Source organism: Paramormyrops kingsleyae, chromosome 5, assembly GCF_048594095.1.
Source record: "Paramormyrops kingsleyae isolate MSU_618 chromosome 5, PKINGS_0.4, whole genome shotgun sequence".
NCBI lineage: Eukaryota > Metazoa > Chordata > Actinopteri > Osteoglossiformes > Mormyridae > Paramormyrops > Paramormyrops kingsleyae.
The window spans coordinates 21,061,643-21,088,966 of NC_132801.1; the positions used below are offsets into that span (position 1 = coordinate 21,061,643).

General features: G+C 42.2%; 1 protein-coding gene across 4 annotated transcripts in view; it reads left to right on the forward strand.

Moving 5' to 3' along the window:
• The window catches only part of LOC111842506 (unconventional myosin-X-like), a 43,806-nt gene that overhangs the window by 8,047 nt on the left and 8,435 nt on the right, over window positions 1–27,324 (forward strand). For 2 of the 4 annotated variants that reach the window (XM_023809156.2, XM_023809157.2), the window contains exons 3-7: window positions 11,137–11,246; window positions 22,032–22,214; window positions 23,158–23,315; window positions 26,155–26,278; window positions 26,434–26,731. In XM_023809156.2, the coding sequence (XP_023664924.2) occupies window positions 11,137–11,246; window positions 22,032–22,214; window positions 23,158–23,315; window positions 26,155–26,278; window positions 26,434–26,731 (873 nt within the window). The remainder of the gene's footprint in view (window positions 1–11,136; window positions 11,247–22,031; window positions 22,215–23,157; window positions 23,316–26,154; window positions 26,279–26,433; window positions 26,732–27,324) is intronic. The other 2 variants (XM_023809158.2, XM_023809159.2) reach the window with 1 other exon arrangement.

Sequence of the window (27,324 nt, forward strand, 5' to 3'; positions counted from 1 at the left end):
TGGTATTAATGCCGCATTCCCAGATCTACAAGGTACCCAAGCCATGGGCACTAATGCACCCCCATATCATCATGGATGCTGGCTTTTAAACTGTCCGCTGATAACAAGCTGGATGGTCCCTCTCCTCTTCAGCCCGGAGGATGTGGCATCTGTGATTTCCAAAAGAATCTGAAATTTTGTTTTGTCAAACCACAGGACAGTTTTCCATTTTGCCTCAGTCCATTTTAAATGAACTCGGGCCCAGAGATGCCGGCGGCATTTCTGGATCATGTTTAGATATGGATTCTTCTTTGAATGGTAGAGTTTCATCCTGCATTTGTGGATGCAGCAACAACTTGTGTTCTTAGACAATGGTGTTTAGGAGTGTTCCTGAGCCCATACAGTGATTTCCACTATAGAATTGTCTGTTATTAATGCAGCGCTGCCTAAGGACCTGAAGATCAGTTACCCAATACTGGTTTTCAACCTTGTCCCTCGCATACAGAGATTTCTCCAGATTCTCTGAATCTTTTAATGATATTATGTACTGTAGATGATGAAATTCCCAAATTCTTTCCAATATTATGCTGAGGAGCATTATTCTTAAACTGTTGCACTATTTGCCCACACAGTCTGTCACTGAGTGGTGAACCTCATCCCATCTTCACAACACAGAGAGTCTGCCTCTGTGCAGTTTTTGGCAACATAGTAGCTAAAAGCCATTTCTTCCTGCTTAGTTCTAGCTTTAGGAACCGCCAGTAGACCAGTCCAGGGATCTAAGGGCTACAAGCGTCTCAGTAATGTATGTTGGGTGGAGAACATGAAGTGATTTATGGACAGTTAGCAGTATTTTTAAATCAGTTCTATCTGGAAACTAATGTAAAGACCTAAGACCTGGGTTGATGTACTCTGTTCTGTAATTGTTTGGAAGCAATCTTGCAGTGGTATTTTGAATCAGTTGCAGACAAAAGACCAGACAAAAGTGCACTACAATAATCCACCCCACTGGAAATGAGAGCATGGATTATTTTCTCCAAGTCTTGTCTTGACATAAGCCTTTGACATAAGACTTTCCTGATATTTTTTTAGATAGAAAGCTGACCTAGTCCCTGCGTGTATATGGTTACTAAAAGTTAAATCAGTGACCATTAAAACACCAATATTTCTAATCTGGGTGATGGTTCTGGATTTACAATAAACCTTTTAAACCTTACCTCCTTGTTACCAGATAAAATGATTTCCATCTTGTCAATGTTTAACTGAAGAAAGTTTTGCTGCATCCATGTGTTAACTTGCTCCAGACAGTTACATAGTACGTCAAAGGAAGCATATAGTCATTAGAGAACACAGCTATACTATGTGGACAAAAGTATTGGGACACACCACTTAATCTTTGAATTCAGTTTTTCAAACCCATTGCATGCGGTATGTAAAATCAAGCACCTAGCCATGCAGTCAGGTTTACAAACATTTGTGAAAGAATGGGTCATTCTGAAGACCTCAGTGATTTCAAATATGGTACTGTCATAGGATGTCACCTTTGCAATAAGTCATTTCATGAAGTTTTTTCCCTGATAGATATTCCACGGTCAAATGTAAATGGTATTATTGCAAAGTGAAAGTGTTTAGGAACAACAAACTCCGCTGTGAAGTGGCTGACCATGTAAAGTAACAGAACGAGGTCGCCAAGTGCTGAGGCACATCGTGCGTAAAAGTCGCCAACGCTCTGTTTACTCAATAACCACAGAGTTCCAGGCTTCCTCTGGCATTAACCCCAGCATGAAAACTGTGCACCAGGAGCTTCATGGAATGGGCTTCCATGGCCGAGCAGCTGCATTCAAGCCTCACATCACCCAGCACATTGCCAAGTGTCAGACGGGCTGGTATAAAGCACACCGCCACTGGACTCTGGAGCCGTGGAAATGTGTTCTGTGGAGTGATGAATCACACGTCTCTGTGTGGCAGTCTGATGCATTAGTCTGGGTTTGGCGGATGCCCAGAGAAAGTTACCTTCATAACTGCATTGTGCCAACTGTAAAGTTTGGTGGAGGAGGGATAATGGTATGGGGTTGTTTTCAGGCCCCTTAGCTCCAGTGAAGGGAACTCTTAATGCTTCAGCATACCTAGACATTTCTGTGCTTTCAACTTCGTGAGAACCGTTTGGGGAAGGTCCTTTTCTGTCCCAGCATGTCTGTAACCCAGTGTACAAAGCAAGGTCCATGAAGACATGGTTGGATGAGTTTGGTGTGGAAGAACTTGACTGGCCCACACAGAGCCCTGACCTCAACCCCACCAAACACCTTTGGGATGAACTAGAACAGAGATTGCAAGCCAGGCCTTCACTTCCAACATCCCAAATGCTCATCTGAATGAATGGGCAAAAATTCCCACAGAAAAATCTTGTGGAAAGCCTTCTCAGTAGAGTGGCAGCTGTTATAGCTGCAAAGGGTGGACCAACTCCATATTGATGCCTATGGATTTAGAATGGAATGTCGTAAAAGTTCCTATAGGTGTAATGGCCCAATATTTTTGTCCGTATACTGTGCATATAGTATATGAAGGCCAATGAATTTTCGTTGTATAGTGGCAAAACCGAAATTGGGAAACAAACCGTTTTTTGTTTTGATGATAAATTCAGAAAACAAAAAAATGACCTTTTAGTTGGTTTTCTTTAGTATGACTGTAAACGAAAATTGGAAAATAAAATACTTGTATTGCTGTGGGGTCCATTGACAGTTTTGTTGTGACCTGCATACCTGCGGCCTTACTTCGCGGTCTAGCGGGGAGCCAGACAATATGTCTTTGCACAAGTACAGAGATTATATTGTTGAAAAACAGAAACGGAAGATCTTGTGCTGATGTTGGATCGGTGTTATGCGCTTATTTTGGGACGGGACATGGGTTTTCAGAGAGTAATGTGCGGAAGTAGTGTGCTGAGCAGGGTCTTGGGAGGATCAACAAAACAAGAAATGGGTCGTTTCCCGATTTTGGTTTTTCCACTATTAAACTAAAATCCATTGGCTGTGATATACACGGACTGCCTCGCGACCCTTTCAGAACTTTCCGCGACCCAAATCTGGGTAGCGACCCATGGGTTGAGAATCGCTGCTCTAGACAGCTGAAAAATAAGCTGTCAGAATTTCTAGGCAGCATGTAGTAGATCTGAAATGAACTACTATATTTACAAGAGTTCCTCGATTAAGAGTACTAAACTCTGACATAATGGGTGTACTGTGGAAGTAAGAAGACCAGATCAGTGTTTTTCACTGTGTTACTAATGGATAATCTTATATTTTCAATCTTGTTGGCAAAAAAGGACACAGAGTCTTTTTAGCAGATGAGGGCCCATTGACCCGCTGCTCTGGGGGGGTGGGGTTAATTTATCAACAATGGAGAATAGTTGCCGATTATTGATGTGAGAATAGTAGCCGAGTATTGATGTCTCTATTAATAATGTTGGGAAAAAGCATTGTCATGCTTTAGAGTTACGCAGACTCCCCTAACGGATGTCGCCATGGATCTGTAGTCTTGATTTTCTCCATTTTCACTCAGCTCCTCTGCATTCCTGTATTATACAAGCTACATCTGTGGCATTTCTCCACAGACCCTTATATTTACCTGTTAGAGCTCTAAACTTAATAGGTGCAATAGAGTCCATAATATTTAGAACTTTACAATCAGATGTGTGTAAAAGGGTATCCACAGAATTGGCTGTTGTGGTAGGTAAAATTATAAATGCTTCCTCAAACACAAGACTAGTATACCCATTTATGTAGCTTGTACATTGGAAGGAGTCCTTAAAGATTCCAGCAACATCTCCACTTTTCCTAACAGATTGTGAGTTAAGGAATTAGTTAAGAGGGTATGATTTGTGTATCATTGCATAGCTCTTCTAGGCAGAAACTCTTCTCCTTATATTCCCTGAAAAGCCAGTCTGCTTCTTCCCTCACTCTCTTCTTAAAAAAACCAAAAAACTTTCTTGGCAATTGTCTTGTATAAACAGAGTATTTTTAGATCATACAGTCTTAATCACTAAAGGTTCATTTTCCCACAATCTCATATAAGCCCTTTTAACCCCTGGGGTATGATGCCAGCGTCTAGAAGGACAGCGGGAGTTCAAGGGGCTATTTTCATTTTTGCTCTCCCCTTTTTCGGCATTTGGATGCAGGTTCAGATGCAGGGCTGAGGCGAAACTGAGGGAGACGACCTATAGGCAGAGCATATGAGATTGCTCCAAGGAAATGTAGATAAAAACACTTTCAAAACTATATAAAAAGAGATGAGATTAGATATAGTAATCTACCTATACTGTATACAGGGATGTACAAAATATATATCTGCTATGTACATATATTGCACTGTAGAGTAACATTGAACATTGACTTTACGATGGGATGGCATAGAAGTAGTATGGAGTGCATAATATAATATTGGTATGTTGGTGGTGTGCTGTTATCTCTCCTCATCCAGGGTTCGGCGTAGTGGGCCGTGTGTTGCTGCGGCCGTGGGGTACGTTCTCTGTGGAAGCCGTTATCTGCTCTGCGCCGTCTCTATATCTCTGACGATGAATTTGACAGATCTGAAATTGATGAGGTGTTGGCAGGCCTTGCCTCAGGCTCGCTTGACAGAGGGACTAGACCTCCGCAGTTCATTGCTCGCATGCGCTGCTCAGTTATTGGCACTGGCTGGAGTGGGAGATGCTTCTGTATGTCAGGCATGGACCCTGCACGGTAATGCTAAATGCTAACACAGGCAGCTTCTGAGGACTGTCTGCTGGGCTCGACTCTGCTTCCCAGTAAAGATCAGTAATTTTTCAGACTAACTTAATTGGCTTGTTTTTTGAAGAAGAAGAACCTTTTCCCACCAATTGCAACCATGACCAGATGTCATCATTTAGTCTGATTTTAAGAAAAGGCGGGCCATGCTGTAATCTCTCACTTCCCTCTCACGGTACCCTTCCTGTCTCAGGATCTGCCACATGGTTCTGCTTACAATGTGGACCTCACATCTGGCCTGCAGAGGTTTCTCCATTTATTCAGTTTAACTTCCAAAAAATTATGCATGTTTTTCAATTTTATTCATCTTGTTTTACTATTTAAAGGTTTCTAATCCCCCCCCCCCCCCACCAAGTCATTATTGAACAAACTGTGAAACTGTAATGAAGGTGTCTCTCTTGGGAGATGTTTCCATGTGAACTATTATACGTTGATGTTGCACACTCAGCTATGGCTCAGGTATTTTTGGAGGGTACACATTTGTATTGTTTAGATGGTGCAATAACCTTCCCCCCACCCCCCCGCCTCCTGAAAACAAAGGCTGACATTTAGCGAGGAGTGTGGTTTACAGACCAAAACAATCACGAAGGGCCTGAAATATCACTGATTAATTTGCGTGTTGCCATTTAAACTGAGTTTTTTTTCTCTCCTAAATACAGGGTAAGATAAGATGATTAGACCTTGTATGTTCTCCATGTGCAGGGACCATGTTCTTGTGAAAGTCTGTTTTCTTTGTCTAAGCCCTCAGTGGGGGTGTCACCGGGACAAAGAGCTTGCGGTTTCCCCCATAATGTTATTTGTGCAGACTAATCCCCATATCAGATTGTTTCCTGTGTGCAGCTCACAGGAAACCTCCGCTCTTGGTCTCTCAGTTGCAGCCTGTGCCAGGGATTCTGGGAATGGGGGGAGGGACAGCGGTGTCAGACTCAATCTGACCTACACCTCTTTTTAACACTCAGACTTTTCTTGGAGCCAAATAGTTACTTGAAATTTTTGCACCTAGATTTTACAATTAAAGTGTACACAAGTTCTTAAAGAACACAATGTAGTGCAATAAAATACTATGAAGGATATCTCGTTGTGCAGCTACTTAAGCTTAAATTCCTAGTCATCAAACAAATATTTACTGAATTCAAATAAATATATTTCTTACCTAAAGCTAGGACCATTTAAAATCTGGAATCTGAAAAATTATATTCTGCATCTATTCCCTAATGGGGACTGGGGAGTCACCTTTCCAGTGTAGCTGGTAAGAATCACAGTAAAATTAGATTAATGATTAAATTGCCTTTAAAGGTTTGTGGTAGAAGTGGCCACAGTGACATCCAGTAGAAGTGTGGGATTAAGTCTTTGAATTTCCTGTTGTAGCGGTTAGCTACTCTGACAAGTACTGTAATGTTGTAAGTTGTTAGCCAGGATCTTCTGAAACCCTCCCACTCACCTTAAAACTGCAGCAACTCACTGTAACTTTTTTTCAGTCTATCAGAAAAAAATCCTTTATTTGCATGCTGTCTCTACATGTTTATGCCTCTGTCATTCTGAAGCACTCTATCATTACTTTAGATCTACAGCTCGGTCAGTATCTTCTAGCTCAAGTCATTCCTTGTGACAAATCTCTGTAAGAACTCATGCTTGATGCTTTTGTGTCATTAAAGCAGGCAATGCATCCTCCAGAATATGAATCCGCTGAATATAGACTTATAATTACACTCTACACTGTTAGACCTGTAAAAGACATGAATACACAGTTGAAACCAGAAGTTTACATATATTTCAGAAAAAGACACAAAAACTTTTTTTCTCACTGTCCAACATTAAATCAGAGTAAATTTTTCTGTTTTAGGTCAGTTAGGGTCACCAAAAGTTTATATATTTGATCATTTTTTATTACTTTCATCAGAAGTTTACATAGAAACTTCTACATGATTCCAGTCTGAGCTTCAGAAGCTTCTGATTGTTTGGTTATTTGACACCATTTGAGTTAATTGGTGGCACACCTGTGGACGTATTTTAAGGCACACATCAGAGTACCTCAGTTCAACCAAGACATTAGGAAAAGAATTGTGGACCTCCACAAGTCTGGTTCATCCTTATGCACAATTTCCAGATGCCTGATCGTCCCAGGTTCATCCATTCAAACAATAATATTCAAGTATAAAAACCATAGGAGTATACAGCCATCATACCGCTCAGTAAGGAGACGGATTCTGAGTCCCAGAGATGAACATGTTTTGGGGCAAAATGTGAAAATCAACCCCAGGACAACAGCAGAAGACCATGTGAAGATGCTGGCTGAAACTGGTAAGATAGTATCGCTATCCACAGTAAAATGAGTTCTGTTCCGACATGAAAAGCCACTCAGTGAGGAGAAAGCCATTGCTTAAAAACCGCCGTAAAAAAGGCAGATTACAGTTTTCAGCTGTATCTTAATTTTGACGTGTACTGTGGTCTGATGAAAATAAAATTGAAATGTTTGGCCATAATGATTAATGGTATATTTGGAGGAAAAAGGGGGGTAGCTTGCAGGCCTCAGAACACCATCCTAGCTGTGAAGTATGGGGGTGGCAGCATCATGCTTCACAAAACAGATGGCATCATGAGAAAAGAAAATTATGTGGATGTGTTGAAGCAACATCTGAAGACATCAGCCAGGAAGTTAAAACTTGGACACAAATGGGTCTTCCAAATGGACAATGACCCTAAGCATACATCCAAATTAATTACTAAGTGGCTTAAGGACAACAAAGTCAAGGCATTGGAGTGGCCATCACAAAGCTCTGTCCTCAGTCCTATAGAAAATTTGTGGGCAGCACTGAAAAAGCGTGTGTGAGCAAGGTGGCCTACAGACCTGACTCTGTAACACAGGTTCTGTCAAGAGGAATGGGCCAAAATTCCAGCAAACTATTGTGCGAAGCTTGTGGGAGGAAACCCACAATGTTTGGCCCAAGTGAAACAGTTTCAAGGCAATGCTACCAAATAGTAAGGAAGTGTATGTAAATTTTTGACTTTGATGAGTGTAATAAAAAAAAAAATCTCTATAAAATTATAAAATTCTGCAAAAACTTTTGGTGATTCTAACTGACCTAAAATAGAAAAAGTTTACTCTGATTTAAGGTTTTTGTGTCTTTTTCTGAACTTGTGGTGTCAACTGTTTCAACATTTTGCCTTGAGTGGGTCACCCTTTTTTCTCAAATCTAACATCTTTTAAGGTCAGTTTAGAATTAAAAATAATTGAATAACGCACAATCCACCTTGGCAGATTAAGTCCGCAGCCATATTAAACAGGAAAGTCAGGCATTATACCAGGGCTGGACTGGAGATCTTCCAGGAAGGATCTGAATTACGGGCGATAATAGCAATAATAATAGCAATTTCTTCTGTTTTCTAAAAAGTTACCGATATCTTGTTGGATGGCTAGATAAGCACTTCTTTGTTTCCCAAACCTCTCCTCATCGGCACCTTATTCATTAAATTTCACCACCAGCTCAATTAACTTAACTAGTTGACTTAATGAGGTTTTGATTTGTCGCACAAGGTGTGCTGGTGGTCAAGTCAAAAAATGCATGGGTGTATTGGATGGTGGTTGCAAATACTGGAGTGACTTTAGTGGAGGTTTAGCAAGTGACTGCGCACACCACAGCGCACAACAATAAAACATATTGTTTGTATTTAACCCGTATGTGACATTGCACTGGGCAGCTATTATTTAGCACTTGGGAAGCAGTGCAGGGGCGACCTTGGTCATCAGGGATTCAAACCATCAACCTTTCAATCACAATCTGCTTCCCTAACCTTTAGATTGCCACTGCCCCAGCTAAAATGGCTAAGCTAACACACATCGACAGATATAGTATCATAGCTCTACACCAACATGAAGATCATTCAAACATTTGCTTTAACTGCCTATGGCTTTTGCACAGTACTGTGAATCTATTTGTGTGAATACGGCATACTGTATATTCATCATTGTGTTTCTTTTTGTGGCCTTGAGCAAAACACTCAGCTAACATTGCCACAAATAAATTTATGAAATGTCTATCCGCATTTGTTGTTCACTAACTAGCATCGCAAAGGTATGAAGTACGTTTGTGCAGCCTTCAGGTGATGCCATATGTGTCTGAGCAGGCTTTACATTAAAACGGGAAGTTTAAATCTTAGACAGGGAGTGCTGGCTCACCGGCCTAGTGGGAAGGCCGTCTGTGTCTGTCTGGACCAGCGTACTGCCTATTGTGGTTCCCTCCCCGACTTGTGGCTGCTTTGGTAGAGGAAAGACAAACCGAGGTGTGACGCAGGCCAGAATCCTTCAGAGAGTTAGGCAGTCTGTCCTGAGCCTGTCCCAAAGCAGACATCCCCCCACACGTTTTTGCCATCACTGTTGACAATGCATGGTTACTATTTTTTTTTCCTCCCAGTGTTTTTGTGGCATGTGAACGTACATTGTGCTTTTAGAAAATCTAAAACCAAGATGTGGAAAGGGATACCGATGACTGCTATAAGTATGGTTATTATGCTTAGTTTTTATAGAAGCTTTCATCCAAAGCTACTTACATGGCTTACACGTTATCCCTTTACATAGATGCATATTTATGCAGGTGTAGCATATATTCTAGGGTTAGAATTCTTTTAAGGTGTAATGTCATGGGTCTCTATGTCAGGCTGCAAAAGGCTCTTCTGCCTGCTGCATCATCATTCCTGCATATCTGCAAGCTCTGTGGCTGTGTGTCAGTGTATCTGCCTGGGTCTGCATGGCGTTGTGTCACTTAAAAGCTGTGCTGTGCAGAGATGCTAGTTTTCTATCTCTGTAATGTGTTATTAGTACGACTTTAGTGCCTCTCCAATTTCAGTATAGTAACGTATGAGTAAAGGGTGGTACCGTAACCTGTCCAGACTAGTGGTCTAATTAAAGATAAAGACCATCCCCCTGGTTAGCTATTTCACATACACTCACACATACAGTACACACACATGCAGGCCTGTACTCCTATCTTTGTGGGGACCGTCCATTTATTTCTATGGGCAAAACCCTAATTGCAACAACGCCAACCTTAACACCTACCCAGCCCTTACTATGCATAAGTATCCAAACAAAATACAAGTCTTTTGGCATTTTTTGTTTTTTTATTGCAGTTGTAGATTTTTAAACAAAATTGATTTCCCCCTTGTGGGGACCAAAAAAATTGTCCCCACGATGTCAAAATTACAGGTTTTTACCACATTGTGTTTGGTCCCCACAATGTATTGTAAATCTGACTGAAAGACACACACACACACACACAACAGAGGCCAATATACACAATGTGTAACACATATTCTTACAATCCTTCTGACCAAGTTCAGGTACTGCTGTCCTCCTCATTCATAGGTAACAAGAACTTCATGACATTGCCCATGACGTCCTAAACATTCACTCGGCTGTATAGTACCAGTATAATCTGAGATTAACTATACTGTAGACTTCAGCGGGAGAAGCTGATTATGGATGGATGGATGGATGGATGGCTGGATGGGACAATTTACCTAAAGTTCCAATGGGACAATACTAACACAAAGTGAAAGAAAACATGGAAGTCTAGTGCCAAGACAGAGATTCAGTGGTGCCTTTTTTTTATATCAAAATCTAGATATTTCAAGTTTGTCCACCATTATGAGGAGCAGGATAGATCAGAGATCAATAAACAAATGTAGCCCGTAACAAATGGCAGTGGTGCTGGCGTTTCCTGGAACCTTCTCAAAGGAAGGCAGGTTATGTTCAGCTCCTCATCTGGCGCTGCCTTTAGATGCGGAAGTAGCCCCCAAAAATAGAACAGTAATTAAATGACAACGAAAAGAGCAGCGTGCTAATAGGGCCTTAATGGCTTGCATTTGAAATGCTTTCATTAGGATGAAGTGGTGTTTTATGAAAATCATTGATGTTCCATTTTTAGAATTCAGTTATGTATTGATGTATTCTGCACAGGGATAGTCTGACATTGTCCTGTATTAGAAGGTTAAAAAAATTTGTATTTTTTTAAAGACATTTTTTCAGCCACCACAACCTTTTTTCTCTAGCAGGTCCTTTATGAAAATTCAAGCCCCACAGTAACTCATTGCGATCCCCCAAAGGGTTTAAATCCCTCCCCAGACATCCCTCACACTGATGACAACAAGCACATTTATTGTGAATCCCCCCCCCCCCCCCTATCAAAACAGACATAAAAGCTTTCTTTCTCAACATGTTTCCTTCACTCGGAGTCTCTGATTTCACATCTATTTTCAAGTCCATGCCTGGGCTGCCCAGCAGATAAAGCCCAACCAGAGCACATGCGACGCTCTGTTGTGTGCATGACAGGCATCTGGAAATGATAGTGGAGTTAGGCTGGAACTGCTGCATGTATTTCCACAGCCGTCCGGAGGTGCCGGAAGAGAGGAGAGGTCTGATCAGCCTGAAGAAGTCGGATCAGACTGAGAAGAATAGAGTGGGCTTGGAGCAGGATGCAGACTTTCCGCTGAAAGGTAAACCTGTTCTTTAACCATCTGACGACATTTTCAAATTCGTGTCTTAAAAATATTCTAAAGTGTAATGTGTGTAATACATAAATAATAACACTAAGAGTCTCATTTCTATAGTGATTTGTTTCACATCTTACGGGATGTTCTCACATTGCTATCAGTGTGTAGTACAGAAGTTCTTTTGCATCATAACCCACTTAAGCACTAGCTAATTTTGGTGACAACGTAAGAACTTAGATAATATACACATATACATATAAACATAAATGTATTTGTATGTATAGTCTGTGGCATAAGCTGAGAAGGATAAAGTAACCTTAAGAGGTAGGTCCTGTTTTGTCATTTTGACAGGGCTACTGAGTTGGCTATTTTTTAACGAGCCCCATGGGATCTTTATTGACCGCAGTAAGTCATTGTAACCTTTCATCTGAAGGACAGCAATCTCCACAGAACAGTGTATTCTCTATTTCACTCGGTCACTGGTGTTTTGTTTAGTTCAGAGGACTGAGTTCGCCCCCCCCCCCAGCTGGTATACCAGGAATACTTGACAGACTTGGGGCTCCTGTTTTGCCAGTAAAGCCCAGTAGGGTGGTGAAATTCTTTGGGAATGTCAATGGTTCTCTTTTCTCAGAGTTAATAGATATTTGAACCTCATCTGCTGCTCATGAACCCATTAGTACCCAGTGACACAACAGCAAGTCTTGAGTTCATAGTGGACCTCTTGGGCATTGGCACATTTAAAGAAATTAAAACAAAGGTTATGTAAGCAGCATTAGCAGCTGTGATCTGGCCTTCTGGTTCGCTGTCTGATAATGCCAGCAGTGCTGGCTTGGCACGGTTAATCAGTAGCCGGACTGAAACTGGGCAGTGCTTTTCACATCTGACATTAGCTCAGGTACAGACTCATGGGATATTGGGAGACAAGTATTCTAGTAGTACTGTAACACATTTGTATGAACTGGGACAGTGTGGACTAAAATACTTCTTTCAGTAAAGCCGTCTCCTTTCTTCAGGCTGTAGTAAGTTTATTTCAGAGACTTCTGTACTTCCTAAAAAAAAAAAAATCCTCTCTGCTTCACCCACATGATGTACTGACGTGACCCTATTTCTGGGAGGTATTCAGACACGAATCACTGTGTCACCAGCAACCTTAAAATAGAACATTCCCGAAAGCAGCAAGGACACTAGGTACCCCTCTCTGCGGGTCGATGCGAGATTGTAACTCAGATAGTATACTGTAGTACGATCTATGTGTCACCTGTCCATCCATCTGAGCTTGATCCAGGCATCCTAAGGTAAAGAGGAGGAAAAAAAAGATCTGCTCTTTGTAAAGCAGTAGGGTTACAACATAAATCCCCCAAATTACTTGGTAACGATAAAACTTTGTTATAAATAAATTAAAAGTGATTAGTAAAAAGTAAAATGCTCCTATCTGTCAACTCTACAGTCAAAATTGCCTGAGTTATCAAAGGTCAAGAATAGATGCGTCCATAAATCGGCATATGGTTTCGTCATAAATGTGTCTGGGCAGCATCTACATATGGTATGTGGTATAAAATATGGTCAATATGGTTTATGGTATAAAATCTAACAGGCTTGGGCACAGTTATAACTGGCATCCTGTGCAGTGTGTACCCCGCCTTGTGTCCTGTGCTGGGATGTGCTCCAAGCCCCTCTGTGACCCTGACCAGCATAAACGGTGAGAAGATGGATGGGTGGAGGGATGAGTACAGTTATAAATTGTCAACTAAGTTTCCTTGATCTACGACAACAGGGCCTTTCAGATTTAATGCAGTACATAAAATCTGCCTTAGATTACCGTACATTTTAATGCAATACACTTAGGGACCTGGCTCTTCCATATGGGCAGCATGGCAAGGGCATCCGCCGCAGGTGACCTTGAATTTGCAGCTCTGTTGGGTTAGGATGACGGCGATGGGTGCCGCGTACAAACTGCCCGCCCGTAAATGCAGCCGCATTCACATATCTGCCCTTTGATGTTATTCTGGTCAAGTTTTTTTTTCCCTGAGTCTGACATGATCAAAACAGCACCCCGAATAACAAATCTTACAAAACAATAGGGTTGTTTGAAAAGCACTCAGCATATGGTTTGATTTTATGTTACAAGAACAGCAAATCTTGGACAGCATTGTTTTTTTTGCCCGTCTAGAGTAAGTAGAGGTGATGGTGCCCTTGCAGCATGAGTGAACTGCCACTGTATTTACTAAAGGTACAGCAGCCTGACTTGGTCATTATCATAAGCTTCTCCTCCTTATTTCAAACCATATGGGAGTCATTATTCCGCCATGAAAACCTATTGCAATGAAAAGAGCAAGAAATGCCCCCGCACCCGAGTTTATTTTTTTCTTCCCGGCAGTGAGCGGCCTGGTGGGTGAGCCGCTCTTTCCTTCTCATTGGTCACCACATTTGAGGCAGGCTGTCAGTAATTAATATCCTGGCGTCGCTGCCGAACCCCGTTTCCTGTTGAATATCGCTGGGTTTATCCCCGGGAGGCTGGCCGATCTGCCTTTAAACAGACTTACTAATAAAAAATGTCAAATTTGTTTATGGCATGGACCTCAGGCCTGGGATATTTTGCTCTCCCCATTGATGGACATAGGTGAAAATGATTCCACTTAATTTCGTAAAAAGAAAATCGGGGTGGGGGCAGGTGGACGGGGCGTTTCTGAAAGGCTTTGATGTAGGGGCGTCTGTGGGGGTGGGGGACGAGAGTCGAAGGGTCGTGAAATTAACGATGAGCCCGGCGTCCCTTGGGAGGCATTAGGGGGCGGTACGGGAGACTGGGGGGGGGGGCTCAGATGGAGGAGCGGAGGAGGTCTGGGGATTCTCACTGCAGGCAGCTGTGCTCGCTCTGCTGAACTTACAGGCCTCTGAAAATAGCAGCTGCCGCTTTAACCCTTGGGCACACTGCGATGACACGGGAGCCGTACGGGCCAGGGCCAGGGTGCCAGCGGAATGCGGCGGTACCAGCATTGCTGTCCATACCAAAGTCAGTATCCTCGATTTTAGGTGTAAAAGCAAACTTGGTCCTATCTGAAATAAAGTATTCCTGTAGTTCAGGGGTGGGGAACCTGATCCATGGAGGGCCAGTGTGGGTGCGGGTTTTTCGGATGGCCTCTAAATCACCAATAACAGTGGACTGGTGTTGAGAACCACTGCTTTGCTATTGGCTGATTGAGAGGTCATCCCAAAAACCCACACCCACACTGGCCCTCCATGGATCAGGTCCCCACCCCTGTAATAGTTGCTTCTGTTTCAAACGTGAGATGCTCGCTTTTCTCTGTGTCTCAGGTCCAAATTATAAGCGATGTGTGCTTCTGTGCTTGTGTTCAGAAGGTTGTGGGTTCAGATACCAAGGCTGGCAGAGTGATTTCACTGTTTGGCCCTTCAGCAAGGTCCTTAACCCCAATTGCTTTAAGAGCACTTACCTTGCTCTCCGATCATCATTTGCACATCACTTTGGAAAAAAACCCACTCAGCGGGTTAGGCCCCTGTGCCTGTGATTGGACGGTTGCTGTTTGAGTCCCGTCCTTGGCAGAATAGTCACATGTCGCTTCATCCTCCAAAATGCTCTTGGGTGCCCAATAAATGGCTGACCCTGTGTTGGGACCACAAGCTTCGCGCTCAACTGTATGTATGTGTATGTATGTCTCAAAAGAGTGCAAGAAGGGATATGTAAAAAGAAGCAATCCAATGTACTGTACCTGTACTTGTGCAAATGACAAATAAAGCATCATTCCTTCTTCTAAATTAATAAATGTAAATGTAGGTTCAAGCAGCACATGGTTAAGTATCCCAGAACTGCAGTATCCCAGCGCATCACGTGTCCAAAGCACATCCTGTCCACCGGCATACCACTACGTGTTTACGACCTCGACATTCACAGAAACAACAAACACCCACTGAGGTCGAAAACCATCTCAGTCTTGTTTAGTCTGCAATCACCCAGAAGCTGTGGTGGCCTTTTTTCCATTTCGGCTGGCTCTGGATGCCTGCCCAAAACTGGCTCCTTTTTCCCCTGGTATTCATGACGTAGTCAGAACAGGAGAGGGAACTTGTATGGCCGCCCCCAAAAGCACACCTTTCTGATGTGCGGTCAACATCCAATTGCTGCTGTCTCAGGTTTCTGACCCGGGATCCATCTCTCCTTGTGCGTAAAAGTAGCGCCTCACTGTCCCCAGTGTCCATCAGAGCTACTGAACAAGATCGAAGGCCTGTGTCTTAAGCATCGGCCTTCCGGGAAACTTGGGCGTGAAACTGCTGCATGTTTAGGGTGCACGAGCATGCCACATGGACTCAAAGATGCAGAAGCTCAGCTAAGCAGGAGTCAACAGTGAGCAAAGGGTTAAGGTGCCTGAAATCCCTCAGACTTTCGTCTCTGAAATTCCATTTAGTGTTCATTAACAAAAATAGGAGTCTTTGAAGATGGTAGAACGTAGCCAAAAAGAACAAATGGTATAAGAATTGGACGGAAAGGAGGTGATTTCGACTTGGCCAGGCGGGGTGGCAACATAACCGTCATTCCTGGGCATGGGCTCATGGCACCGTTCAGGGGGACGGGGCGACCCGGCCAGCGCCTGCAGCTGTGCTGGCTCCTCCGAGGCTTTAACTGAGGGACACGGGCCCAGAGGAGATGACAGGCTCTGAAGGAGAGGGACACGGCACGGCGAAATGTGCGTGCGGAGAGGTGTGGGGCAGAGGCAGATGGAAAATCCGGCCGCGTCCTGTGAAGCACTGCTTGGCCCGCAGGTCTTGTTCGCTTGGCCCCTGACCATCCTGAGCTTGATTTTCCCCCCTTCTTGTGTAAGCAGGCCTTCTGTAAGTCCCCGCCAGTGTACGCAGTTTTAAAAGCATGAGGAAACTCGAGCCCATTCCTTTCAAGGACCTGATTGTATTCGGCGTCTTAATTTGAAGCGCTGCCTGCATTGTGGCAAAAAAAAAGACAACACCATGCTTTCATAAGCTTCAAATGTGGACTTTTTTTTTGCATCCTCCCTCTTAATGAACACAAAAAAAAAAAATCTGACTCCAGAGGCTCTTCTGCCCTTCTTGCTGAAAATCTCCGCAGTCTGTGGTGGTATATTTTGAAAAAGGCACAGTTGAACAAGTCATAAAATATGGTGCGCTATAACTGAAGAGTAACTACACAAAAGCAGCCACAGTGTGTCAGGGAAGGTGGAAAAACAGCATTGTGCTGATTAAATAATTAGGAGACACTGGTAAGCTAGCTGACTGCTGAACTGGATGGACTACAGTCAGGCTTTTTTCTGAGTCTCACAACGGGCAAAGCTAACTAAGGCTAATTTCGGCTAAAAATCTTATAGGCTTTGAAGGATGATCAGCATGCAGGAGGCCTGTTTTGCTGTAGTCATTTATTAGTCCACATACTGTACAAACTTTCATTCCCACTTGACAGATATAGCTACCTAGTTGAACCATGTCAGACGCAACATTTTACAGTTTTTTAACACAAGGTAAGAGTTACATATACAGTAAGGGGTCTCAACTTCTACATATTAACTTAAAGCTTGCTAATTATAAATGTATAAAGACAGCAAAGAAATTTCTAGCTAACTGCATACGATGAGCTAGTGCCTAGTTTACAAACTAATTTGATTATGTGATTATAATGAAATAAGCTCAATATTGGGTTTTGGCTGGTCTTTGTAGTTTTTCTTTTTTTCATTCAGATGACCATGAGGTAATATTTCTATGAATGCCATGTCTGTAAGAATCTCTTAAGACATTCATAACACATTATAATGCATTCATAAAGCATTGTAAACAGTTATAAATATTAAAATACATAACACATTATAGCCATGCTGTTTATGCATTATGAATCTGTAGTGTGTTATGATGAGATGAGAGCTTCAAAGAGCATTCATAATCAGTATACTCTGATCAGTATTCTCTACTCATATATTCCTTGTAGTGTTACAGTTTGTTATTTATTGTTGCTATGTATTAATGTCGAAATGCATTTATGTATATCTGTCTGTCTGTCTTCGGTTGTCAGCAGGGGAATCTAAGGCATTTACCTTTTATTGTATAACAGGAACAGAAATCCAGGGACATGTCTTTATTCTAAATGGCTGGGACAGGCCCCAGGCTCAGCATAACCCTATGCTGCGTAAGACACTTTTCCGTGGTTTGACGAAGCTTCACTGAACTTGGCACCAGTTTTTCAGCTATTTGTAACAACTTTGTATAATTCAAATCAAGACTTCAGAAAACAGGCACCCAAGTCAAGCCTGGCATCATCGCTCTCTACTCTGACCTAGAGCACTGATAGAGAAGCTTAGGGAAAAGACCAGACTGTTAACTCCCCATCCAGCTGGAAGGCTGAAGACATGCCCATCGCTAAGCTCGGTCGACTTTTGCAGGTTACTATGGCTGATGACACAGCGTCATTCATATAATGCCATTTTCATCTCTGACTTTCTGGCTGTGCTGTCACCATGACTGCACTGGGTTGTGCCATTTCACAGGCTAACCCACCATCACCTTTGTCTAAGAATAAATTGTTTCATTTCTTAAGCTAAAAATATCCAAAACTGAAGGTTCCATATAATACCCAGCTGTGTCTCTTTGACTGAAAAAAATTATGCCAGATTATCCAGGTCCAGTATGGAGCCTTAACTGTCAGAGTCATGCCGGAACCTAAATTCACAAGTAGATTTTCAACATGGATAACATTATGCTAGTTTTTGGCTGTGAGCTGGTTACAGCACATGCTGGTCACAGATAGTCATAAACACCCTGGCCTGGTACCATTGAGGGGTGTAAGGGAACGTCTTGCCCTCGGATGAACTATCCCATCCCTTCAGTGAAAATTAAGACCTTATTATTATTTTCATTTTAGAATGGTAGCACATAATTTAGCCCAGTATAATTCGCTAAAACCAAAGTTATGTTCTAGCCTATATTTTCAAATCCTCACAAATCCACTTGATTGGTTGTGTGGGTGAGCATGAGCTAACTAACGTAGCATAAGCAAGTTGGGTTATGTTGTGTGTGGTGAACTCCACGTTGGCAGATTTCCCACGGTATTTCAGGAAGGTAGCTAGCTGCTTCAAGTCGGAAAATGTTATTGGCTCCGTTGAAATCAAGCTCAGAGAGTTGCTATCATGCGATGGTGTGTGGATGGTACACGTTTCCTGGGGTTTGTTGATGTGTTAGCGTACGTGTGTGGTGTAATGACGCACTTGTTAATGTAATGAAGCTGTGCGCTCGAAACCAAAGCAGTGGTGCTATAATAGTGTAGTGGAACTGAAAAATTCCCATTGCCTAGTGACGACGCTATCGTAACATCGTAGCGTAACCCGCGTGTTTGTGGTGTGGTGTAAACAAACCTACTGCGCTGCATGGTTGTATTAAAGTATAGCATGTACAACTAGGTATAGTACATATTACTCGATAATGATAACTATGTTATGTTAGTTTATGTATTTACTATACGGTAGTTTTTATTGTTGTTTAAGCTATGCCATATAGCCCTATGTGTGTAGTAGGCTATACCTCTATGTTTGTATAAGTACACTCTATGATGTTCGCACTATGGACACTACTATCACCCAACAACGCATTTCTCAGTTGTATGATGCAAACTCTGTCACTTTTGATCTTTGCCAGACTGCCAGCAGTTTTTAAACCCTTAAGTTGTCGTTTAATTGTCAAATAATTTGTATTGTTCCCTACATCTCTGAACAAAGTAAAATTGCATTTTTTTACAGTGTAGTATAGGACTACAATTTTTGCCTCCCTGTTTGTTATCAAATCTTGTCTAACTTTGTGTAGGACTTAACTTGAGTGTGGAAATTTTAGTTTCGTGGGGTTTCCTCCAGAAATCTCATTAGCCGGGCAGCAGCAGAATATTTTTATCTTTTTTATAGATAACCCAAACCCTTTGACGTGGCTGGAAGGACTTGTGGAGTAGCAGGACTAACATAACGTAGTACTGTGGTGCCATTTCAGATTCCTGTGTTACCGCTTCAAGGGACAGCTTGTTTAAACTGCTGGCCTGATCATATAGATTTCCGGATCACAATGCTTTAAATTCCTTGGCGGTGTTTCTTCGCCCACTTGAAAATCCACCAGCTACAAGCCAGGCCTTGGTCACCTCAGTTTGGGAGCGAGAGTTTCTATTTGCAACTGGATAACATTTGTGAATATGTTTACATTCATTTGACATGATTTTGACCTCGTATCAGAATCAAAATTTTAATAACAACCGGTGCATTAGGTTCTGTAAGAGAGTGCTCTTTCTTAAAATGTGATTCCTGCTGTGAAGTGCAGTGTAGAGCTTTTAACGACTTACATGATGATAACAATGGGTAACTGCATGCAACCACCTACGTCTCATTTATATTATATATATTCAGTTGATTGCCGGATATTTAGGAAAACATATTATATACTGAAAATACATTAAATCATTAATGCAGTCTGTGGAGATTTAGTCCAGATATACTAAGTAGCATAGCCATGGTGCCACAAGAATAGAACATATATACTGTACATACACACTGTACATATATATATATAATCAAATAATTAGAGATCTCTCATAAGTGCATTTCTGTTCAATATATATATATATATATATATATATATATATATATATATATATATATACTGTATATATATATATAATCAAATAATTAGAGATCTCTCATAAGTGCATTTCTGTTCAACTGCTGCTGGCATCTCTGCATCTGGTAAGCTTTAGTACTACATATATTTATATTTGTTAGAAGGAGTAACAGCCCTGGATGTTGACCTGTGACGCTGTACTGTTTACCCTGGCTCTGCTGACGCTGTACTGTATTTCTTAGAATAACATGCCGTTTCCTGTTACTTACTGAGTTTCATGAGCATGTGCGGCTCTGTGCGTGTGGACCTTTATTCGGCACTTTTGTGAGAAGTAAATTCTGTTACAAGGTTGTCTTTGTCAGATATTTGAAGAAATGAGCAAACTGTAGACGGGGTAGTACTTTTGTGTTTCATGTCCGTTGATGTCAGTTTTTGAGTATGGGAATGTTTCTAAAAGTTTGTTCAGTGTATTTTCAGCAGCGGCAACCTTTTGTTTTACATTTGTAATTCCTTATATCTCGCCCAGGGTGCCATGGTGTCTTTTGCCCCCTTTTTGCCCTAAATTTTCAGAATTTTGTCTGTGATGATACCAACCCCAATATGTCTATATCAGCGCCTGTGGTTCTAACTGTCTTTCTATGGATCAGTGTTAAATTACTGCCTTTTCAAGCTGTGGGCATTAATATCTGCTGAAATGGCATAGCTCAAGCCTTATAAGTAATGGTCGTCATTTCTTTTGAAAAAGGCTGGGAAAATCCTGTTCGGAACAGTCGCAGGTATTTCAGTTTCTGTTGTAGTTTTACTGGGTACAGAAGTGGAATTTGAGATCATCTATGCATCCACCCTGGACTTTTTATTCATATTTATTTCTTTTTACTCTTTTTCTTTAGGTAGTACTTTTGTGTAACGTTCGTTGACCTCAGTTTTTGAGTATCAGAATGTTTTTAATAGTGTATTTTTATCAGTGGCAACCTTTTGTTTTACATTTATAATTCCTAATTTCTGAAAGGATACACACACAAAAATAAACCTTACATATATTTCATATTTTTGAATGTGGATATTTTGACACTCCGTTCTTTCTCGTTTTCCCATTTTAGGTGATGATGCCTGTCCTGAATTATGAACTGCTACAAAAAGTTAATTAGTACATATAAAAACTTTAAATAAAACAAGTAACTTGAGTGAACAGTAAGAGAGTAACAGTGTTGATTGACTCATTCTGTTTTGACTGACAGTTGAAGAACCATTAGCAGAGGTAGCTTAGTGACAAGCAGAACAGTAACTACAGGCAGAAGCTCCACAAGGTTTTTTAACATTCATTAGATAAATACACGCAGAAACTCCTAGCTTACGACAGATCCCGTATCCTTGTGGTTACCTTGGATCCCGGTTCTGATTGGCTCCCTTGTTACTCTCCCACAAAGTGGCCTTAAACTGCATATATTTTCTCTCAAAAGACTACAAGTATATGGAGAAAACCTTTTCTTTCTAGTTCAGGAATACATCAGTTGGAAATTATTTAGAAATTATTTGTGGTTCAGGAGTATTTTAATGGGGAATTATGCAGGAAATTTCCTCGACTGCATGCGCTGATATCCAGAGTGATCTTTTGGCAGGAAGTGGGTTAACAGTGTGGATTAACCATGGTCAGAAGTCAGGCATTTTTCCCAGGTTTTCCAGCCAAGTCTGTGGGCTGCGTTCTGTTTGGGTAGCAAAAGCAACGAGTCCCTGTCAGAGTTGCTGTTATTTTCATGGGCTTTTACTGCATTTACACCCACTGAATTTATAATGCTGTTTGTCTGCTTTGCATACTGTGTTAATGCACCTAAAAGAAGACAAAAAATTTGTTTTGACACTGGATACCCATCACTTTGATGAGTGTTTCTTTTAGTTATTTAACCGTTCGAAGGCTGTACACTTACAAGTGCTCAGTTTTGTCTCTGTGCAGTTGTTTGGTCAACCTGTTGTTATAGATCATTATTTGATTTGACTTGCACTGGAACGGAAAATAGGTAAAACCCCACTAGGTGTTGCAGTTGCTAACCATTTTTACCTTTTATGGTTCCTGAGTTTTGGCTGTGATGTCTTCTCTCGCTTAGTTTATCTCTGTGCCAGTTCACCCAGGGTCTCGTTCTAGAAGGCTGACCTTTGGTGCTTTTGTGCTGGCAGGTTGGATGTACCGAGATGTGCAAGAGAGCTGGATCCGACAGCGGCGACAATGGTTCGTTCTCACACAGGATTCGCTGGACTGCTACAGCGGTCAGGAGAAGAGTTCACGGAGGCTGGGCAGCCTGGTCCTCACCAGTCTCTGCTCGGTCATCTGGCCGGACAAGCAGACCTACAAGGAAACCGGTAAAAAAGCCCATCTCCTGCATGGTGCCTGAAAATTAAAAATCGCGGGACATCTGTGGAATCAGGAGACAGTTTGATGATGAACATTTGTGGACTTTTATTGCTGAATCATCTGAGACCCAACACTTCATTTCAGCAGGAAACACATATGGTCAAGGTCATCAAATGGCCTTTTTTGACTGTGACAAACACAAAGGTACAGAAATAAAATGTTAAAGCATACTTATTTTAGCAGTGTGGATAGCCATGACTGGTCCTTTATTTCACATCGATAAAGAGGACTTGTCTGTCTGGTTTAATTTGTCTACTGTTAGCTACAGGTAGATAGACATCTTGTTTTCCAGCCAGTAAAGTGCCATAAGGAAATCCTATTGTATCTGCTTTCAGTCCAAGAAACTAAAGCCTTATTTTTGTGTCATTTTTAGCTAGTACTTCCCCCCTAGTTTCCATAGGAGTATACCATATATATCTACATGTCCATTGTAGTGAACCTGTTTTTGATTCATAGACCTCCTGAGTTACACAAGGCTGAAGTAGGTTCTCGGAGTGATAAAGGGTCAGAGAAAACACTGCTTTCATACATCGAAGCTTGTGCATTGTAAACACTTCCCATTTTCCACACACTTCCTTTATTATGAGAAGGCACAAAAAAAATCTGGGGATTGCCAAGTGCATGATGTGTTTCACAAGACGTTTAACAAAGTTACATAAGGTAAACTTCATGTGACGAAGCCCGTTCTTTATATGAGACGTACGGTGAGAGTTTCATGCCCGCATGTTCAGAAATGGAAGTTCCCCAGACTAGTTTCATCCTTAAACGTGAATCTTGGCCCTTTTTGTATAAATCCGGTAAGTATGGCAAGGGTGGACGGGCTTGTTTGGGAACTTCCGTGCTTTTCCTATCTCCCAATGACACTGTTTCCTCTGTCTCCTGACCACTCAGGCTACTGGAGTGTCACAGTCTATGGCCGGAAGCACTGTTATCGCCTGTTCACCAAGCACTTCAATGAGGCGATACAGTGGGCCTGTGCCATCCAGAAGGTCACCGACAGCAAGGCCCCGGTGGAAACGCCCACCCAGCTGCTAATTCGGGACATTGAGGTGAGTTCATTGGCTAGTTCATTGCCTGTTCTGCTGATGTAACTTTCAATGTTAAAAAACTCCCTCTGAGCTCCAGGAATTTTTTCAAAATTTAAAAAAAAAAAAAAAAACATTCTACAGTTGTGTGTCATCTTCCTTTTTTTCTTGTTGCAGACATTTTCAGAATTAACTTCCATTGTTACCTCCCAGAGCTATGAAATCTAGTAACCAGCCTCTTGCAGGAATAGAGCCCCATGAAAATTTTAGACTGAACTCACAGTACTGTGGCATTCATTTGCATAAGAGGAACTGAAAATAGATGAATGTGAGCTTTTGGCTTGGTTCAACGTGCCTGACAATCACGTCTTAGTACAGAGGTTTTCCAACCTAACTGAATACTAGAACTTTTTAGGGCACAACTTTGTCTTAGATGAACCCCCACAAACATTTCTTCTCGACTTACATTAGGCTATTATTAGCATCATGATTTATGCATTCCTCTTCGACACTGCATCAGTAGCCTGGTAGAAGTATTTTGGCAAAGTAACCTTTATTATAAGGTAGGTAGCAGACTGGACCTCAGTGTCTCTTATAGTTGAGATCAGGGCAGCCTTATTGTATTATACAGGGCCCTGGGCCAGGACTGAGAGGCATTCGGGGACTTGGCTGTGAGACCCACATCTCAAGGCCCCAGTCTATCACAGACAGGGCTCTGACGATGGGAATGGCGGCTTCCATGACTGCAGAAACTCCTCAGAGCCACCCCACTCCATTTGCCCATGAGGAGACATCTCAAAATTCCCATGGAATGACCGTATCCCAGGCTCAGGGTTTCTGCTTTGTGCTGTGATCAAAGCCTGCCATTCAGGAGATTTCATTACTGCATTGCCATGGAAAGGAAAAATTAAATTTTCTTAATCTTTCGCAATAAATATCCCCATACCCACTGGGACAAAAATCAGGATTTGAGCTTTCCAGCTCTTGATTTGATCAGAAAAAAACAGAATGTGCATGTATCTTATTCTGAGAAGCAGTAACACAGAAAATCCTCTTCTCTGTGCAGATTGCAGATGGATTTGTTGTCAAATGGCCTGGTTAATAATAAATGAGCTCCAGATTTTGCTGGTGCTTCATTCCATCACTGCACTCCTTATCACCCAAACTCTGCTGTACTCTTCCTGTTTGCCCAGGTCCCTTAGAACAATCAAACGAGATGACCTTGTATTGTCTGTGTGTGTGTATAAGCATCAGAATACATAATTATTTCGACACATGCACCTGATATTCTGCATGCTGCGTGTTAATTAGAAAGGGCCCTGTTACTTGAAGTTCTTTCATTTTTCATGTCATGCTGGCCCGTGTGAAAGAATGGGAGAAATAAGGATATCATTCACCCAATTTGAAAGCACACATTGTACCCTCCAGGATATGTCCCATTATGGTGTAATTAATAAACGAGGTGCTTTTGACAGATTGACCCTATGCAAATCCACACATCCTGCACAAATCCAAGCAGGCTGACAATGGAACACGGTGGTCCATAACACTGCCTTACATGCATTCATCTCTGCAGCTGAAATGATAGAGGAACCCGTAATAATTTGTTGGGCTGCCTTTCCTGAAAACTAGCTGGTTGTGGCAGGTAGTTAATTCGCCACCATTTCTTCAGCCGTTTGCTGGTCCATTGCAGACCATGCTGTCTGATGCATCCTTTAGCCAGCAGACTTCAGATCTGAGTAAGACTTGAGATGGACAGACAGCTTCCTCAAATTCAGGGTCTTCATTCCCAATGAAGTATTTACATAATATGCAGTGGGGGGTGTGGCACATGCAAGCAAGCTGAAACTGTCAGTGCCCCTTCCAAGAATCTCATTGACCTCTTTTAGCTGTGTAACCCAATATCAGCCTGTTTTGTTCCCAGAAGCTCACAGGACATGATTAGCTTTGCTCCTGGATTATCTTGACTGTGAAAACAATTGTGCGTCATTGTGAATCAGGCCAACAAATCTACTGATCAACTCTGTGTGTGTGTGTGTGTGTGTGTGTGTGTGGATTAGGTTTAAATTACATTGTGCGGACCAAATGTCCCCCACAACGTAATAAAAACCTTTTTTTTTGAGGTTGTGGGGACCATTTTGTCAGGTCCCCACAACATTCTGTGAAGGCAATCAAAAAATAATAAAAATGCTAAAAACCTCCTATTTTGTTTGGTTACTTATGGTTAAGGTTAGGGCTGGGTAGGGGAGTTTTCCCCATAGAAATGAACATAGAGTCCCGACTAAGATATAATTACAAACCTGTGTGTGTGTGTGTGTGTGTGTGTGTGTGTGTGTAATATATAATTTCCTGAGATTCAATGAAGTATATTTGTCTGAAAAGTTTCTGTGTGGTTAGTGTGAGACATCTGAAATTTGATAATTGAGTATCATGAGAAATGTAGAGCTGTTAGATTAATATACAGGTGAATGATTAGTGGAGAAGAGAGAAGTCAAGATCCTATGATACGATCTCAGACAACTTGAGACCTCTTTGGGTTTTCAGTAGGACACGTTTGAGAAAAAGTTTTCAGAAGTCTGAAAACTAAATTGAAAAACCAGGAATTGATGTAATATTTTTTCATAGCACGTAAGTCCCATGTAATCAGATTAAAAATGAGTTGAGTCCATGAACTAAGCATCTTTGAGGTGTTAATACACCTGCTGACATCTGACAGGTCAGGACAGGAGTTGAGGCCCAGCTGCTTCGGCGAGGTCATGACCATGACCATGAGTATCGTGTCTTAAGAGGAACACCTTCAACTAGCGGCATGCAGGTTTTATTAACCTGCAGTACATCCTTATCCCCTTTGTCTATCATGCAGAAAAGCAAGTCTAATCAGGAGGCGGTGGAACAGATTTACCAAAAAAACCCAATCCTGAGGTACACCCAGAGCCCGCTCTACGCCCCTCTGCTTCCCTTTCCTTATGGAAGCTTTGACCACACCTGTAAGTAATAACCAACATACCAACTCTGCCACTAACCACACCCCAGTGTCAGGTGTTGGAGGCACAGGAAATTACCCATAATTCCCACTTAATATTACCTGTCATGCATTGTAGATGTTTATCTTGGGCTTTAACCACACAACCTCCTGTCTCAGACCACAGCGGGAAGGGCTATGGCTCGCTCCGAGATGAGGCCGTCAAGCTGTTTAACTCACTGCAGCAGCTGGAGGTGGCCCTGGACCCTGTGCTACTGATCCAGGGCGTGCTGCAGACGTGCCAGGACCTGCGACCACTTCGGGATGAGGTCTACTGCCAGCTGGTGAAGCAGACCAGTGGGGTGCCCACCCCCGACACGCCCACTTACCTGCGCTACTGGCAGATGCTGACCTGCATGAGCTGCACCTTCCTGCCTGGGACACCTGTGCTCAGTTACCTGCGCTTCCACCTCCACAGGTGAGCGGAAAGACCCCTGCCCTGGAGGGGTGGAACACAGAACCATGTGACCTGGGGATGGGATGACCCAACAGAAACCTTATTTGAGGATGGGGCTAGAGATGAAGGGCAGTGAGTGGCTGAGTGGGTTAGGAGGCTGTTTCTATAATCAGAAGGTCACCAGTTCAAATCCCTGGGCCAGAAGACTAATTTCACCCTTGGGGCCCTTGAGCAAGGCCCTCAATCCCAAATGCTCCAGGGACTGCCTGACATGATTTTCTCAGGTGTATGCTGAGAAATGCCTGAAAAATGAATTCAGGGTAAATTATAACAAAATGATGGGTGTGAACAGACCGACATCAGTGCAGGGGAGATGCTGGCACAAAAAGACAAAAGAGACATTGGGTATTAGTCAACGAGATGAGAGGCTCAGGCACGTGTTGGTAATGAGGGACAGGTGAGGTGAATGAAAGCGCTTATCACACGGTTTCATTCCAGCCCACCCACATCACAATGGTTGTATCGCAAAACATTCTTCAGGTGTTTTCCCGTTATGTCAATTGAAGCTACATTGACTCTAAGGGCCATAATTGCATTGATAATTGATCAAGATT